General features: G+C 44.9%; 1 protein-coding gene across 1 annotated transcript in view; it reads right to left on the minus strand.

The window, feature by feature from the left end:
- PACRG (parkin coregulated) overlaps positions 1-18,888 on the minus strand; it is a gene marked incomplete at both ends in the record, with an annotated part of 405,213 nt that overhangs the window by 170,375 nt on the left and 215,950 nt on the right. Inside the window, one exon of the mRNA XM_084228954.1 lies at positions 422-571. Coding sequence (XP_084085080.1) covers positions 422-571 — 150 coding nt within the window. The remainder of the gene's footprint in view (positions 1-421; positions 572-18,888) is intronic.

Consider the following 18,888-nt stretch of genomic DNA (forward strand, 5'->3'; position numbering starts at 1 on the left):
CACGAATTTAAAAAATTCATCTTTATCCAAATAATAAAAGCTGAGAACAATTTTAACAAAAAGTATCTAAACGGCAGAAAAAACTATCAAGAGAAAGGACAAACTCAAAACACACTAATGTATTCAAAAGACTATTAAAAAACTTTACAATTTAATTATTGGAAGATTCTAGAACTGCTTCAGTGCTTCTGTACTGAGGAAGTAAGCTGTACGTGTGAGGAGTAATAAACGAAATTGTTAATTTTACTGTTTCCCTAGGGAGTAGCAAGAGAAGGGGTGGGAGTTATGCTATTTAGATTTCCAAATGGATCCTAGTTTATATGCAATAATAAATCCTCAATGTGTTGCTAATTAACTCTACTTCAAACCACTCCCTTTTTTTTAGGGCTTAAAAGACATTTCGACTCCTGGGATGACTCACCATTCATATTCTTAAAGATGTTCAGGATGGGGAGGATTTGACGGTAATAGGGCACCAAAGCTTCACCCACCATCTCAGCTGACACCACCAGATGCTGGAGGACTTTGAGGGTGACACAGATGACCTGTCGGTTTCGGAGGTTCAGCGCATCTGTACAGAAGGAGAAGGAACAAGCAGGAGATAGAAATGTATTCATCCCTAGACATTAAAGTGAAGACTTAACTCCGTCAGTCTCGCAATGCGCTGAGCCCCATCCTCACAGCGCCCAAGGAGGCACCGTCACCCTTAATGCCGCACTGGGACTTTCCCGCGTACTCTTTGCCCCCCCTGCGAGTCCTGATTCCTCGCCAGCCCTAGAAAAGTAACTCATCCCCATCACAGAAGAGGCAGTGATGGATGGGTGGGGTGCATGGCCAAAGATCGGTCAATCCCTGGCGTTAAAGGCGCCACGAAGGTTGACAACAAAGGGGCTTGTGTGCAACAATTCCTCTCAGTCAACAACGCACACTAGTCCTGAGTCATTACCATGCAACAGACATTATTTTAGGAAGAGGATTGGTGTGTGTGTGAGTGTGTGTGAGTAGAACCTGATAAACACCGCAAATATTCTTGGTAGAAGACACTCTATTCAGACTCCCAAGAAAGCAGCGAAAACACTTCTAAAAATCCACGACTTTATATCCACAGCAAATAACTGAGAACAAAGGAACGCAGAGTGAAAGAGCAATCCTGAAGCCCAGGAACAAGCTGTCTGCAGAAGGACAGGAGACTCTGGGGGTGCCGTGTGGTCCCTTGGGGGTGCAGGGGGGCCAGGGACCAGGGCACCACAGCTGGCGCGATGCATTTGGTAGACCCCCACACTTTCTTAGTCTCCCCAATCACAGGAACTCATTTACTGTCGAAGATGACTCAAAGCCCCAATATTTAAGCAGATGACAGAGGACACCTGTGAGAGAATGTCCAGGGCCGGGATGGAGGCAATATGATGACCGCGATGATGCCAGGACAGAGTCAAGGGTGGTTCTAATTTGTGAGATGTTCTCTCTTGCAAAGAAAAGACTCTCTCTGGCCTCACATTATGTGCCCTCGACGGGTGAGCAAGGGGCGCAGCTGCCGGCAGGGGAGAGGCCGCGGTGGTCGGGGGTGCGCGAGGGCCGTCCCGGCGTGGTTCTTCACGCCAACTCCCCTGCCCAAGAGTCGGGACCTTGCCAGCACCTCAAACTCAGTTCATGCCGAAGTTGTTTCCTCTATAAATGTGTTCTTTTTCTTCCCTCTATAGCCATATTTACCAACGATACAACCAGGTCCCCAGCCACTTTGGCTCAAAAACTGCTTCTTGTCTCATATTCCTCACGCTAAAGGTGTGTTGTTGTGCCTGTGCAGGAGAATCTGTGTCCTCGCATGCACACCACTGCTCCGCTGGCCTGGGCCTTCTCTTCCCGCTCCCCCTGCAGGCCTGGGCCTTCTCTCCACGCTCCCTCCACTGGCCTGGGCCTCTGTCCTCTTCACTTGTCCCTCCATCCTCAACTCCAAGTCTTCTGGCTCTGGGTCGACTTCCCACTGCCCCTGCTCTGGGGCTGGTTTTACAATCCCATCTGCACCCCCCCATCTGTCTTTGCACCCCTGCTGGACTAATCTTCCTAGAGCAAATCTGATCTCACCACCTGCTCCAAGAGCTCAGAGTCCCCTCCCACCCATTTCCTTCAGAATAAAGTACAAACCAGGAAGGCACAGGGTTGACACATGGGATAAGCTTGAATCAGACTCTTTTCAATTAGAAATCCTCAGGTAAACGTGTCACTTGGTGGTTTCACAGCTATTTGCTCTGGTCTCACTGGGAAGTTTTTTTTTTTTTAATTAATTTTATTTTTATATTCCCCATACAATTGCAACCCACTTATTTTGACCCCAATCCCTCCTTCCCCCGTAGAGTGTCTCTGGTTCATAGTTCTTTGTTGATTTTGATATTTTCTTTCTTATGGTTATTCTTTTTCCTGATCCCTTATTTAAGTTTTCTAGACTCCTGCTATGAGTGAGACCATCTGGCATTTTTCTTTTTCTTTCTGGCTTATTTCCCTGAGCTTGATCCCTTCCAGCGCCATCCATGTTGCTGCAAATTGCATGAGTTTATCTTTTATCTTTTTTGATGGCTGAGTAATATTCCAAGGTGTATATGGACCACATCTTCTTGATCCAGTCATCTATTTTTGGGCATTTGGGCTGTTTCCAAAGCTTAGCTATTGTAAACAGTGCTGCTATAAACATAGGGGTGCAGGTGCTCTTTGGAGTGGATGTTTCTGTGTCCTCTGGGTAAATACCTAGGAGTGGAATTGCTGGATCCTATGGAAGCTCTATGTTTAGTAGGTCAAGAAATCTCCACACAGCTCTCCATCTCACTGGGAAGTTTTTAACAATAGTAAGTTGTGGTCAGTTTCATTCCCTCTGACAAGATGGGGCTGAGGGATGAAGACCCCTCTGGGCAGCCCATGGCATCAGGTGTGGTCCAGATTACATCCCTGCTTAGTTTCACAGTGAACAAAAATGGAATAAATAGAGCAGGATCAGCTTTGGGCAGGGAACTGACCTAAACATTTCTATGGCATTCAGTTGCCGATGGCTCATCACAACAGCTTCTATACACACAGCAGACCACACCAGATATCTGAAAAACAGCTGAAAATAGAATATTCTCATTTTTCCTACAATCTATGAAAATGAGCTACTCCGAACAGTGCTGGAGAGAAGCAGAGTCTTCAGGGCATGCTGCTAACCGCCTCCCAGGCAACGCTGATGGTTGCCCTTCTGGTTTTAGACAATCTGCAAGTGGTTTTGTTTTTTCAAGAAGCCAGGGGTGTCCTAACCTTGCCTACCAAGCAAGTCCAGTTCAACAGAAGAGAATTGGGAGCCTGCAGAAGCACTGTTCTGGGGATGACGGGCAGTGGGCATTCTGTCAAAATGTCCATCCATGAAGCTAAACAAGCTTTGGTTTCAGGACCGCAACAAATCCACGGGGTGGCTCACACAACTGCCGTCAGCATGCACCGAGCATCTCTCATGTGACTTCGCTGAGTGCTGCACGTTCATGCCCCTTGGCCTCCTCCATCAAATATGCAGAGGTTATAATCTGTGCTACTCACTGTTTAAGGGATTGGAGACAGAGAAGCGAACAAGACAACTACGGCACACGTCCCCTTGTGGCTTGCCAGGTGTGGATGAAGATAGTGAACAAAACTAAAAGTGTGATGAATACTGATAAAAAGGACAGATATTCAAACAGCATGTCAAAAAGGACATGTGCCCTAGTTTGGAGAGTAGGAAAGGCCCCCGACAGACGGACAGGCCCGAGGGGGTAGAGATCATTCCAGAAGAGGGAAGAGCACACTAGAGCCTGCTTTTCCTGGATAAAGGAGCTCTTACTGCAAAGTCTTCTCAGCTCATAGAGATAAAGTTCTACTCAGTGATGTGGGACTAAAGCCCCAGCCAGCAGAGAAACAATCTTCTAAATGGTTTTCTCTTTGTGTCTGTGCTTCTCTTGGGATCACTCTGAAGTGGTGGGAAGACGTACGTGGATGTGTGAAGACGTGTTATAAAAGGAGAGTGAGGTTGTAAGCTCAAGTTTAGCCCAAGCTAAAGGACCCCCTAGGTCCCATCTTGCCTTATCAACCATAAAGAATCAGATGCTTAAGACCCTGGTTTCTGCCTTGTCTCTACTCATCACTGCTTCCCACCCCACTTATTACAGCCACATCCAGCTAAATACTTTTTAAAGTCCTTAGTGAGGAGAGATTATACATTGAGACCGAACCACCTGGCTGTGGCGTTCATATCTTCTTATGTATTGAAGCAAATGAATAATTGAGTGCATGCAATTCTCATTCCATTTTGTGTTTTGCTCTTTTAAGCAAGTCTGTCTGTTGACATCATAAGGTCAGTTAGTAGAACCCATTGCAAGCATCAGAAGAGAAAGCACCCTTCATGTGGGTGGCACACATCTGAGGGGGTGCAGGAAAGTTCCCCGCAGCCGTAGTACCCCTGGGACTGGTGTCCTATTTGGATATGCGTGACAAAGCTCGTAATCAGACAGGCTAGAGCATGCTTATCTACCACCGATGTTAGAGAAAAGTGTTGTCATATAGACGATATTGCTTAAAGAGCAAGTTTTGCCTATCTATCACATACAATGCACATATATGTATGAATAATAACAATATTCAACTTTTCTTGGTTAGTCTTATGCCTATATGCATACCAAGTTGATCATTTGGGGATAAACTGACGATCTCTCTCACTAGGGATGGTAATAATAGATAGCAGGAAATAATTCATTCCGTTGCTATTCTGATTGGATTAAATGTTGCGATAAATGTTGTTTTTTTAAGATTTATTTTATTTATGCATACAAGAACTGGGGTACAGGCCAGAGGTGTGGGGGGGTGAGAGGATTCACCAGAGACAGAGTGGGGAACAGAACAGGGAGATTTATTGAAATCCACTGCTAAGGGGAGCAGCGGGGAGACAGGAGAGGTCTGCTGGGCCCTGTGGGTAGCTCCCTGGCTGGGGATCAAACTCAGGCTGCAGTGGCTGCTGACAGTTTCATAGTGCTGCATCTTAACCCCTGCACCACCAAGGAGGCCTCATGATAAATGTTATTGGATTAACAATGATCCACAAGGAAAATGACTGAACCATTGTTACTCTCAATGATGCCTAAAACGGGGCTCTGAGACCTCTTGAATGACCAGGCATGGCGTCAAAGCCCCTGCAGTCACTGGGTAATACAGGCAGGGCGTGCATTATAAAAGCCCCTTAACTTCATCCAAGAAGGATGTTTTAATATTGTCCATTTTCATTTTAGTTTCCCCTATTTTTCTTCCCTGGTCTCGGGGAATTAAGACATGCCATTAAATTGGAAGTCTTTTTGTTCTTACTGGCCCAGTGTAACTAGATGAAAAAGAGATTTTTTTTGTGTGTGTGTGGGGAAACAAAGTTCTTTTCCTTTGAAAAAAGTATGTTAACAGATATAAAGAGAATATGATTCTGTAGCTTGAAAGAGAAGAAATGTGTTTATCCTGTGTTGATGGGCCTGAAAGCTACTGTCAAGACATAAGTGAGGACTTTGAACTCAAGATTTTAGGTTTAGAAAAGAGTCTAACATAAAAAATCTTCTGACATTACAGACCAACCAGTGGAAACTTTCCATTCAGAAAATTGGATTTCTATTGTACTGCTTACTGCATTCAAGTGTAATCAACAAGATAGAAATTCCAGATATCTAGAAATTGCTGAAGAATAAGGAAAAAATAATTTAGCGTCAAAGTGGTAAAACTTATTCATCTTAGATGGCTATAAGTTCTATGCAGGATTTTCTCAAGCATAAAATCCAATATTGCTATGATTTTTGCAAAGAGAATATTTCCTTCTATCAGACAAGATTCTCTATGTGGAGTGAGGAGAAGTGAAGGGATTTCTACTTCTTTTAAAACTAAACCACCAACCAAAATGCAAGAACAATAAATTCTTAAAAATATTGTGGACACATGCTGTACATGATAATATCCTCGATATACAAATAGCCCTCATCGACTAATGAAAGATTGAATCTTCTAATTAAAAATTGGGCCCAGGACATGAATAGCTAATACACAAGTTAATACATACAAATGAATAATTACTGTTCTAGAATGTTCAACTTCATTGGTATAATCAAATGAAATTAAATACTACAGTACTTTATAATTTTGAATATTATGTTAACAAAAAGAGTTTGAAAATGTAATACTCGGTGCGGAAGCCAGACTGGAAAAAGACACTCTCATGACACTTCATTACAATCCATTGCAGCCTTTCTGTAGCAAGATGCATTTAATGCTCTATGCAGATGTGCTTATAACACGCGACCCAGCATCAAGTGTAAGGAAGGATGCAACTGTGCAGAAAGGGTTATGAGGGGGAAGCCATAGAGAGTATTATTTAGAACTAGAAACAATGGTAAGAGAAAAAAAATTTAAAATAGAAACATGTTTGTAAGATACAGGTTAGTAAAGGTCTCATTTTTTATCTCATTTTATTTTTTTCTTTTTCTTTTTTATTTCATTTTAGTAACAGAATATAAACAGAAAATATTGGAAATTTATATATCCGATGCTAAAATTAAGAGACTGTATTTTCCATAGATATGGGTTGGTGCAGAATTTTATTCCATTAAAAAGAACATACTTATTGCTATATTTTGCATATTTCCCTAAAATCATTATTTATGATTGTAATTTTATATTTTAATAAACAACTCAGACCTTCTCTGTATGTTCCATCTCAATATTTTCTTCATTACTCTTAACCACTTATAATAGGAGACAAACATTAAAGTAATTAGTCAGGTTAAAGTATACTTCCAGTCTGATAAAAATTTCAGTAAATTTCTCAAATAATTTTGGGAAAAACTACCATCGATTCTACTAAATCTTTTAATTAGGAACATATATCTCTGATTTTTCTTATTGCCTGGAGTTACGCTTCTCAGTGTTTTAGATGTAGATTCTGCATAATTTTGTTAGTTTTCCTCAATGGAGTTTACTGTTATTATCTGGGTAGATCATTTTATCCTAATATATTTCCTAAAATATATTGGCAACATACACACAAACATATGACTTTTTGTACATTCATTTATAGTTTGTTAACTTAATTCCCTTAGTGATTGTAATTGTTTTCCAGTAATTGAAGTTGGGTGCTATGAGTAATTATTTCACCAAAAACATTGCTTTCTAATAATTATTTTGGGTCATAAGAGTCAGAATTTCTAGACGCATGCATACATACTGTTATTGTGAGAGTAGACATTTTAACTTTTAAATCATCCTTATTTATATTGATAGCTTAAGTTATTTATATTTTGTTTTATAAAATATTTTATATAAAATGTCACTTCACCATTTTAAGGTGTCCACTTCAGCGGCACTGCCTTCACAAGGGTGCGGTGATCAGCACCGTCTGTTTCCGACCCCCCAGACAGAGACTCTCTACCAGGTAGACACAAACTCCCCGAGGGCCTGCTCTCCCGCTCCGGGAAACTGTGATGTGCTGTCTGTCTCCAGGAGTTTGCGTATTATAAATGTCTTAATGTATCTGAATGATTATTTTTTAAGTTAAAATATTATTGATGCTTGAGATTGTTAGACTAGTATCTAATGTAGTTGACTTAGACTGAAGTGGACATAAATGTTGCTAGGTGAGGAGTACTTACCATACAATGCATTAATTTACAGAGAGAATACAATGCATTCAAACCCAAATTTGGGTTTCAAAATTGTAGAATGTCTCATAGTATGAAGATGTACCCCTAGATCATAAAAATAATACAATTAAACAAAAAAAATAGATAATTAACATTTTCTTTTTTTAAAAAAGACTGTTTTGCTTAGAAGCACTGGGGTACAGGCCAGAGGTGGGGTGTGTGTGTGTGTGTGTGTGTGTGTGTGTGTGTGAGAGGACTCACCAGAGACAGAGTGAGAAGTAGAGCAGGTGGATCCACTGAAATCCACTGCTGAGGGGAGCAGCGGGGAGACAGGAGAGGTCTGCCGTGCCCTGTGGGTAGCTCCCTGGCCGGGGATCGAACTCGCGCTGCAGAGTCTGTGGACAGCGTCACAGAGCTGAGGCTTCACCCCTGAGCCACCAGGGAGGCCCCTGACGGCACAGACTTTCCTCCTGACCTTCACACCAGGCGAAAGGGGACCAGGTCCGTGCGAGAAGGGAAGCGGGAGCCCGCGTGGGCGCGTCCAGCTGGGAGGCAGCGCTGCCCAGCGTGGGCCTCTGTCCCGGCCCTCGGGCACGGACGGTCCCTCGCCCGCCCCATCAGTCTGGTTTGGATCTTGCTGCCTCCCGTCCCCTCTTCACGGGGGACCAGGGCCGGATCCCCCGGCCCCTCCCACGAGCCCCAGGACGCGTCCCTCGGGAGCGCAGGTGCCCGCGGAGGCTCGCGCTGCGCAAGGGACCTCGGCAAGGGACCTCGGCTCCCCCGGCGCCCCTGCTCAGGGCCGCAGCGCGGGGCTCTCCCCTCCCCTCCCCAGCTTCTCCACCCGGACGCCCCGGGGCGGGAGAGACGCGTCGTGAGGACAGGCGGGAGCCCCAGAGCGGGGTCCGGTCACCGCCTGAGCCCCTGGTCGTGCCCTGACCTGGCGCCCCAGGACCTCGCGGGACGACCCCAGCGACGCCCGGCTCCGTGTCCAGCCCGTGCTCGGGAGACGGGCCCGGCCCTGCGCCCACGGGGAGCAGCCGGCTGGCGCGAGGCAGCAACGGGGGCGCCGCAGCCCAGGCCGGGCCCGCGGCCGTCCCAAGGCCCGCCTGCGCCCACGGAGAGCCCGGGCCTGGGCGCCACTGCTGGGGCTCCCAAGGGGGAGGGGACGCCCCGGAAAATGGATGCGCCAGCCGCCAGCGTCCAGATTCTGTTCCCTCATGGCTCGGATTCTCCTTGGGAAAGTGGAGCCGGCCGGTGCAGGGTGGGTGGTTTCCAGGCTCTCTGCCCTCCCACCATGAGGGTGGCCCTCTGAGGGCACCTGCCGTGGGCACCTGCGGTGGGTTCGCTGCTGCGAGCTGTGCTGACTTCGTGGGCCCTGGGAGGAGGCTTGAGCTGTTCCAGGAGAAGCAGACGAAGCGGAAGAGGCAGGAGAGAGACGGGGAGAAAGAGGCCGGAGAAGCCCAGAGTGAAGACTTGCCGGGGGCTTGGGGGCCCGCGGGCCTCCTGCCCCCTGGCACCCCCGCCTGGTGTGTACCTGGCTGCCGCACGACATGTGGGCGCTGGGCTAAAGCCTGAGAAAGCCACCGAGGGCTCGGGGACTCTCCTTGACCCGCCGGGCCTGCTGGAATCATAGAAACCTCCCGTGCCATCCCGCCCCTGCGGTCAGTGTAGGGACGTTTGCTCGGCAGTAGAGTGACCCTGAAGTCTCAGTGTCTCCACCCAGAAAAGGACCATTTCTCAGTCACCGTCCATGCCCAGGCCAGCTCCGGGCAGGGTGAGGGGAAGAGAGTTAGTGGGTTCTGAGGGCTTCCCTGAAGGGAAAACACATCTGCAGCCACAGCCCATGGGCAGCGTCGGTGTGCAGCGCGCATCTTTGCAGAGAATTCATCTATTTTCTAAGCCAGCACCTCTCCTTCCCCACTGCGTCCCAAGGCGGCTACACCATATGGCTTAACCAAACCAGTGTGTTCCATCTCCTTGACCCTGGTCAGAGGCAGGCATGGGTGTGCGGCCGCCGTATCGCAGGGAGTCTTTGACCTGGACTTTTCCTGGACATTCAGGGACAAGGACACTTGCTCTACTTCCCTGCAGGTGTGAAGACGTGAGCACATATTTCTAGGAGCCCCTGGGAGCATCCTGAGGCCAGGAACGAAGCCAGCTTTGAGATGATCTTGCATAAAAGAGAGTAGCGTAACCAGGGAGAGCTATCAGGGTAAACCCTGCCCGAACTGTGAGCAGCTCTGGAACATTCAGTTATGTGAGTTATCAAGCAAACCTGACTGCTTGTGACAATTTAAATGAGTTTTCTTTTTTGTCTCATAACCAAAATAATGCTAAGTGATCGGCCTCCATTTGATATCTTCAGAACAAATTAGTTTTCTTCTTAAATTAAAAAAAAATACTTTTCAAAGTTATCATCACTTTGTAAATAATTTACCTGGCTAATTTTAAGATATGTAAGTAAAATTATTCACTCATAAATAAAGGATAATGCATTTCAAATGTACTAGCTCCTTTCTAATTAAATGGAATTCTCAATACAATTTCTGTTTGTGATATAGATGCTTGTATTTTATCCAGAGTTGGTATATTATTTTCCACTGGATGTTCTTTAACAAGGATATTCTGCTTTTTAAAAAAATGTTCCTGCTCAAGTTTCTTCAGCTGTGTCTGTGCCTGTTTGTCCTTTCTAGCTGGCTGACCTCAGCTCATTAGTGCTTTCTTAATGAGGCCACCGTCTTATGTCCTATTTGTAGATCAGAGATATTTCTGTAATCCTTTAATGGCTGCCTCCTAGCAGATCATCTCACCAATACATGTTGCTCATACACAAAAAGAATCCCATGAGAGAAGAATGTAGATGAATAAACAAAACTTACCCTCACCACTGAAATCATTTCTCTTATATCATTATACTCTCTACTTTCTGTCCCCTCTAAGTTTTTCCTATAGACCATGTCTCCTATAAGAGAGTTTTTAAACAATATGCAATACAGTGGCAAGATCAAATGGCCATGTCACACTTTTCATTTTGACACCTAAACAGATTTCAATACGCTGGCAGGTTTGTAACTGATTCAATTAATCTGCCAATATTTGGATGCGTCTGCTGTGTACCAGCCAGCACATAGATGCTGTGGGACTGTATTACTTTCTTATATTTTATTCTAAATGACATAAGTGGGGGAGGCATATCAAGTTCTGTGGGAGAGGGGAGGCATAAGTAAAGAGAGGACTGTAATAGAGGGGAGCAAGGGGGAAGAGACTCAGAAGAGGCCCTGTAAGACAACCCCGATTGGAGCCAGACTGTCGAGCTCCCTTAGTGTGCTGGCGCTTGGGGATGTGGGAATGGCAATTCCTGTAAGGCCGCAAAGGTACAGCATTAGAAAAGTGCAAGCCCATCAGTATGACCAGAGCAAGGAGTGCACAAAGAGACATAGCAAGGAATGAAGTAATTAAGTCAAAAACAAAATTTGCAGCCGGATATTGAATGGAATTTTTTGAATGTTATGCCAATGAATTGAAAGGAGATAGAAATTGGAGCGGCTATCCTTGAAAGATGGACTTGCATCAGGTAAGATCTGAGAGTTGAAAGTTTGCGGCCTATGTAAGCTAAGGCAGGTGGCCTGCACAGAAGAAAGGAGGAGAAAGTAGCAGGAATGCTGGCTTACGGTGTGAGAGGAGAGAGAGAGAGAGGGGCTGGCACAGCAGACAGAGAATTAGAGTGGGGTTGATCCTGGAAGTCAGAGTCCCACAGAAGAAGTAAGCTAAAAATCTGCATGAAAGCCCTACCTTAGATGACCTCTAAAGATTGCACACACAGGAGAGATCCCAGTAGGTCCAGATGATGACCACAAGCTGGAAGATGAAAGAACTGAATATGAAAGAAAGTTCCTGCTGTCTACCACAGAAGAGAAATAGCTTGGTGCCTGTTTTTGGTTTTGTAACAGTTTAGCTGTCAGGCTTAGAAGTGACATTCTTCTAGAGAATATAACAGAGACTCTAGAACATAGTCCTAATGCCCAAGGTACAGTCAGACTTCCTTGCCCTGTTGAGGCTGGATGGGCCCTAGATAACATCTGGTCAATGAGTAGTTGATAGAAGTGGAAAGTGTCACTTCCAGGGTGGAGTATTTCATCACCAGGGAGAGCCCCTTCTGAGCTCTTGCTTCCTTTGGTTCTGTGACCAGTGACATCGATCAGGTTGTCCCTAAGCAACTTCAATGAACAGAGTTCCAGACAACCTGTAATAAGCATGTAGCACATGTAAGGAATATACCTTTTATTTTAGTTGCTTATTTTATTATTTATTTTGGTGTTTGGTTGATATTTCAATATTACCTACTCTGCTCTAACTGACAAAATTCACTTTATCATGTTAAGAAAATTCTATTCTTAGCTTGTTTTAAAGCACAAATGGGTGTTGAATTTTATCAACTGCTTCTTATTGTCATTTGAGATGATCATTTATTTTATCCTTTAATATCCTAATGTAAATTGCATTAATTGATTTTTCTAAAGTTCAATCTTATATTGCTGAAATAAAGTCAACTTTGTTGGGTACTATCAATTTTATATATTAATGGATTCTATTTGCTAGTAATTTTGTTTAGAAAAAATTTGTGGGTATTAATGAGTAATATTGTGCTGAAGGTTTCCTTCTTTTAATGTCATATGATGTCCTTGTTGGTGTCAGGATTATGCTAATCTAATAAAATAAACCAGAAGTGTATTCTCCATTTTTTAGTTTTATTGTCTAAGAAAATTTGTTCAAGATTTGAATGATCTTTTTCTATGAGTGTTTGACATGACTGATCAGCGAGGCTGTGTGAACCTGAGTTATCTTCGTGTGTGGGATCTTAATTGCTGTTTTAATTTCTTCATTGCTATATTATAGTTTGTATATTAACTTATTTTCTTCTGTTCATGTTAGTTATAAAACTGGGGAGTGAAGAGTGAAGGTTTTGGTAAGCTGTATTTCCCAAAATTTGACTGTTTCACTGAAATTTCAAAGTTATAGGAGCAAAGTTGTTCATGCTATCATCATGGTATTGCCAATGTCTGTAGGGTCTGTAGGACATTCCCTTTTCCATTTCTGATACTGGTTATTTCTGCCTTCTCTCATTTTAAATTTATAAACTTTGTCAAATGTTCACTTTTTTATTAGTCATTTCAAGGAGCTAGTCAATATTTGATTGTTAATTCTCTCAATTGCATGGCTGTTTTCCATTTTTAAAATAATATTGTGGTTTTCTCCCCTAGCAATTTAATTTCTTTTGACTTTCTTTTATTGTTATTTCTGTCACTTATTGAGATGGATAATTTAGTGTTTTTCCTGAAAAAATGGTATATATTTAAGGGTACATATTTTAGTCTTAATGCTATTTCATCATGTTGTATATGGTGAATATCTTAATATATACTTTTAAATATTTTAATAAGTTATTTTTATGTAATATTGTCATTACTGTGCAGTTAAGCACTTCATGATTCATTGTAATTTCTTATTTGGTTCAATGTATGCATAAAAAAGTCCTTTCCAATAGTAGGTACAGCATTGCATTTTGGTAAAGAGCAAAAGAACCCTACAAGGTCCAGATGTGGTTCAAATCCTTACTTTACCATTTGGTAACTCTGCGACATGGACACGTTTCTTGAATTTTATGTGCCTCGTTTTTCTCATCTTAAGGTTTACAGTAGCTGCATCTAGGGTTGCTATAAGATTGAATAATATGATTGCAGGAACGCCTTTGTCTCACTGAAACCTTAACTGAACATCCTTATCACCTAATAAAAACCTCAGTAAATTCCCAAAGGGAAATGTACTCAGAGAGAAGACTGCATTCTCTTGTCATAAGGCAATAATTATAAATAAAATAACAAAGAAAGCTGAATCTTTAAATACTTGGAAATCTTAATGTGTTGCCTCTGCTCAAATAAATCATCAAGACTGTAACGACAAACTAGTTACAACCCAGTGGCAAGGAGAAACATATCGTGAAGCATGGAATTAAATCAAAATTGTACACAGAAGCAAAGCCAGCACTGTACCTGTGATGATTACCAAGTGGGGAACAATGAAAATAAAAGCAATATGCATGTAACTCCAGAAGTTACCAACTACAAAATAAACAAAAAATGGAAGGAAAACCAGTAAATCTCCATTACAAATATATATAAATAAACTTAAACAGATGTAGAGGAAGACTTAAAACACAATATGAAAACCACTGGCTGACTTAATAGTGAGTAAGGAGACATGAGTGCACAGTATCACCCCATCCTCTGGCTCAGGAGCACTATCACTAGAGCACGGAATCTCCCCTAGGCCCACGGCAGCCACCCAGTCAGTGGGAGTGGAAGCTGCAGACTGATCCCCCAGGCTGTGCTCCTGACCAGGGCTCTGTCCTGCTGATCCAAATGCAGGAGAAACAAAGCAGCCCTGAGAGCTAGTGAAGTGAAAGTCCACTGTCACTGAAGGAGTGAGCAGAGGACTTGATAAAGCAAGAAGCAGAGAACAAATAAGAAGCAAAATTCCTACAAATCTAATGAAAACTCAGAGGCAGGGAATGAACACAATGTATTCACAGAAGAAGAGGACCAAATGTTCTCACAAGAAAATAAAGAGAATCCAGGAAAATTATCATGATTAACAAAAGAGTCAGTCAAATTTTTGGAACATCAAGTCAAGGAAATTTCTGAGACAGAGGCAGAAAATGTGAGTGAGAGGAATTACAGAAGCACCCGGGGGGGGGGGGGCTGTATAACCCCAGTAGGAGCTGCAGATGGAGAAGCATGGGGAAGTGGAGGGCGAACATTACAGAGGAATAATACATGAAAAGTTCCCAGGGCTGGAAGACATATGTCTCTAAATTGAAATTCCTCAGGACAATGGATGAAAGCACAGCCACATCAAAGCAGAGTGACATGAAATTTCATATCACGAGAGACAGGAGACTCAGAAGACTGAGAGATTGTAGGAAACAGGCTACAGGCAAATGGCTGGAAACACAAATGATCTTCAAAGCTGGGGAAGCACTTGGAGGCCACAGAGACATGACTCAAGATGCTGAATGAAAATGATTTCCAAGGTAGAAAAACTAATAAGTGAGTGTGATGGCAGAATTTTCAGGTAAGCAAAGACTCAAAAATATACCTTTTGTGAACTATGAAAAAACACTGGAAGAAGTGTGCTATGAAATAGGAGGAACACGAGACAAACAGCTAGGGAAAGTGAGGCCAGACATGAAAGAGGCACAAGGAAAGTGTGGGTCCCTTCATCCAGAGTGGAGCAGAAAGAGGGAGCCGCCAGGGTGAGTGTCTCAGGACAGAGAAACTCCAAGGGTTGTTTGATATTTGGGGCGGGGGGGGGGGGTATCTGGAAAACAGTATTCATTTGCTAGATCCTGAAATAGTTGGGGAAGAAAAGTGAGTGTGTAAGAAGATCAAGTGTGTATAGAAACAAGCATGACCACAGTGGGATGCAGTGGGCAAATCGACGTGATCACAGCAGTACAAGCGGTGCCTGCTGGGAGGGTGGCATGCCAGATTCCAGTGAAGGGTGGAGGGAGAGGTGGTGCTGTTGTGCAGGGGAGTGACACTTGCCACTCTCCAGTTCCCGACAGTCGTCACCAAAAGTGTGTGACTGGGGACTTCTCTCCCAAATTCCCAAAGCAAGACATTCCACTGGTGAGGAGGAATTGTTTCTCCTTTTTTTACTTGTGGTTTTCCCCTAGTCATCTTATTGCTTCTGAAAAATTTTTTATGATGCACACTGGCTTTAAAAAAATGTATTTGTCCTATTGATAGTTTCATTTTTCTCTTGGTTTCCCTTTTTTTCTCCTAGAGATTTATTTTTGATTATTTATGTATACACGAACTGGGGTGCAGGCCAGAGGTGCAGGGATGAGAGGATTCCCCAGAGACAGAGTAGGGAGCAGAACAGGTGGATCCACTGAAATACTCTGCTGAGGGGAACAGCAGGGAGACAGGAGAGGTCTGCTGCGCCCTGTGGGTTAGATCCCTGGCCGGGAATTGAACTCAGACCACAGTGGCTGCCGATAGCTTGATAGTGCTGACTTTAACTGCTGTGCCCCCAGGGAGGCCCTTGGTTTCTCTTTGTCGTCTTAGTATTGAATGTTTTTAAATTGTGTAAATGCTGCTGTGAATTTTTTCCTTTAAGTGTTTGCAAAGTTGAAAAAGTTATTGATAGTATTTCATTTTTCGTTCCCTAGCAGTTCATAAGATAGTGCCTTTATTTAAATTTATTAGCCCTTACTTTCAAAGCCTTAACTACTTAGTTTTGTCTGTAATTATTCACATCACGAATGAAGCAGTATCCCTTGATCCCCTACATCACTCCTCTACCCCCTCTACGCTCTGAAGCCATCCCCACCTTGCGTGGACCTTTGAAAGGGCTGGAGTGTCCCAGTGTAACCGTGGCCCTGGTCTGCCTGGAGTAGCCCTGCAGCCGCAGCTTGGCAGGGGCTCCTAGACACGCAGGCTCTCAGGTCCACATCACAGCGACTGCATGGAAATGCATCAGACAGGTCTGCAGGGGAGTCGTGCGCACATGCAGGTGCGGGTCTAGGAAGCAGGCATCCCATCTGGGTTGGTGAAGAGGGTAGGTCTTGGGGCCCAAGGTCAGGCAGTGGGCTGCATCTTCCTGCCTCTCATTCCAGAGGGTGAGCAGCCTGACGGTTTTTAACACTGGGTGTCAGGATTTGCACAGGACACTGTGACAATCGCACCCATCTGGTGGCTGTTTCATCCATGTGAATTGTGCACACTGTACACACTTGAAATTTGTTGGTATTCAATGAAAACCTATACACCTTCCTTCTTTTTTCATTTGTCCCAATAGATCTTTGAAAAGATTTAAGTCATATTTTGTAGCATACAGAGATACATTTTTTATACTCAGATTTTGGTTTTTTTTTGCAAACAAATTTAAAAGTTGGTTTCATAGCTGAGAGGTTCGATTTCCCATTTTCACTGTGTTTTGTGTGTTTGCCTCTTAGCACTTCCCTGCCATCTACCTTTATCTTCTTCACTGGTTTTAAAGTCTTGTTCCCAACTTGCCTGGAGTTTTGCTGCATCACTGCAAAATTATACGACATTTTATGCAATTTTGAGGCTCTTTATCATCAACTATTTAAACTTAACTCTGCATTTATTGGCTGCTAATGCTAACTGCTGTTCAACTTCTGGCAAACTCTGCAGTCCTTTGCTTTACCCTCCGAGAGCTGAGCACCCCCTCGCTCACCTTTTCTGCGGCGGGTCGGTGGGCATGAGGGAAATCCAGGAGCTTTTGCTCATGTGACTGGGATGGAAGGCAGCAGAAGTGTTTCTCCCCAGGTCCTGAGCAACTGTTTCACTGCGGTCTGGCATTTCTGTTGTGAAATGTCTTACCCAGAGTGGTGGGACTCTCCCCGGAAGGCTCAGAGAATCATTTCTCGATGTTTCCAGAGCAGGTCTCTGGTCGCCTTGGTGTGGGAACTCATATCCATCAGGCCCCTGTGAGCCTCAGGAGGCCGGGCGCCAGTACTCAAAGCATGCCGGCAGCTTGGGTTGGAGCAGAGAGGACCAGGAGGCCACGGAGAAGCTCCGTCCTTGTCTGGGTGTAGAGCAGGACTGGACCACAGTGCAGGTTTTCTGATCCCATGCAGACCGGGTAAAGGAGGAGTCAGAGTCCTCAGTGGCTTTGCAGGTTTTTTATTGGGGTTCAGCGGGTATGTGGCAGGCAGGGGTGCTGGGGGGCTGGGAGGCTGGCAGCCCTCCCAGCCCCCAGCAAATCTTCACTCTATCTGGGCTCTCTGGCGTTCTCTGCTTCTGCTTCGGGCCTCTTCTCTTTCGGCTTCGGCTTCTACTGCTGCTCCTGGTGTCCCGGTGACACCGCCCTTAAAAGCACAGTCTTAGCTCAGCTGAATCCCATCTACCTATGCCCACACCCTACTCCAGGTGCCCGCCATCAGGCATGCATTCAGGACAAGGATCCATCATCTATCCTGATGGCGGGAGGGCAGAAAAGCCTGACATTTTCTTTACCCTACACTGGGTCCTTACCCTTCTCTGCCACAGAAGAGACTGTCACTCCATACGCTTCTGCCTTTGTTCTAAATGGAGAAGAGCTCACAGCTCCCTCTTTTATAAAAGACTGAGAAGAATACAGCTTGGGGGGTCTCATCCTGGGGTGCGTTTATCAGTGCACAGGTCCTCTCCACTAGAGACTCTCGTGTGGGGCCTCCCCCGCTGCCATTGAGGCCTCCGGGGCCTACACAGAATAAATCTCCCCCATTTGCTGTTATTCCTCAGGCTCTACGACCACCTACGCGCTCCATGTGTATATTGTTGAACTGATTTTGCTTTTACTAACTCATCTGATGCTGCTTTGATCTTCCCATCGGGTCCAAGAAGAAACCAGCCGAGTGGGGGCGCTCCCCTGTGCCCCTGCACCAACTCGCCTTGTTCCAAGGTATGCAGGCGTTTCTCCCACGGAGGTGTTGGAAGGATTTCTCTTTCTCCGCTGAGTCAAGCTACTTGGCAGATTGTGCCCATGTGTGGACCCCGCCCTCTTCTGGGACCTTCCTTAGATGCCACAAGGATCTGCTGCTGCAGAGTAAGGGCTGCTCTGCCTTGGGGACTGCCTTCCCATCACCTCTGTCAGCAGGGCTGCCCTTCTGATGGTTCCTCTTTGCATCCCTGTAACGTTTAGTTTCTTTTTGTGCTCTGCGTCCTCCATCTTACACTCTGCTGTCACCTTGTTTTTATGAACGTCTCTTTTGTGACCGACTCTTTGGGCTGTGACTATGTGGACGATTAGGTGCCATGTGGCTGACTGGTGTTCACGCCTGGTGGACATGAGGCTTCTAAGCTGGCACCCTACGCTGGCACCCCTCCCTCCACAGGGCTGATTCTCAGTCTGTCTTGTGGATTTTTGCTTCTGTTTCATAGAGATCGTATCTTCCTGAATCCTCAGGGCACTGAAAAGTCTTCTACACGTTCCCTCTGGATCCTGTAGTGAATGCTGTTGAGAGATTCCTTTCCTCCAGCTGCTCAGGGCATCTCCTTCCCTGTGCGTGGCAGGGTTTCTGGAAGCTCCCATGGCTGCATCGCTGTTCCTGCTCCTGCTTCACCAAGTTGCCTGACGCACGGGCCCGGAGCTGGCACTGCTCATGTCCCCGCCCCCCTGGCCACCCCTGGAATCTCCTCCTGAGTCTTACAGGCAAAGCTTC

This window comes from Talpa europaea, assembly GCF_964194135.1.
Source record: "Talpa europaea genome assembly, chromosome: 2".
NCBI classification, from domain to species: Eukaryota; Metazoa; Chordata; class Mammalia; order Eulipotyphla; family Talpidae; genus Talpa; species Talpa europaea.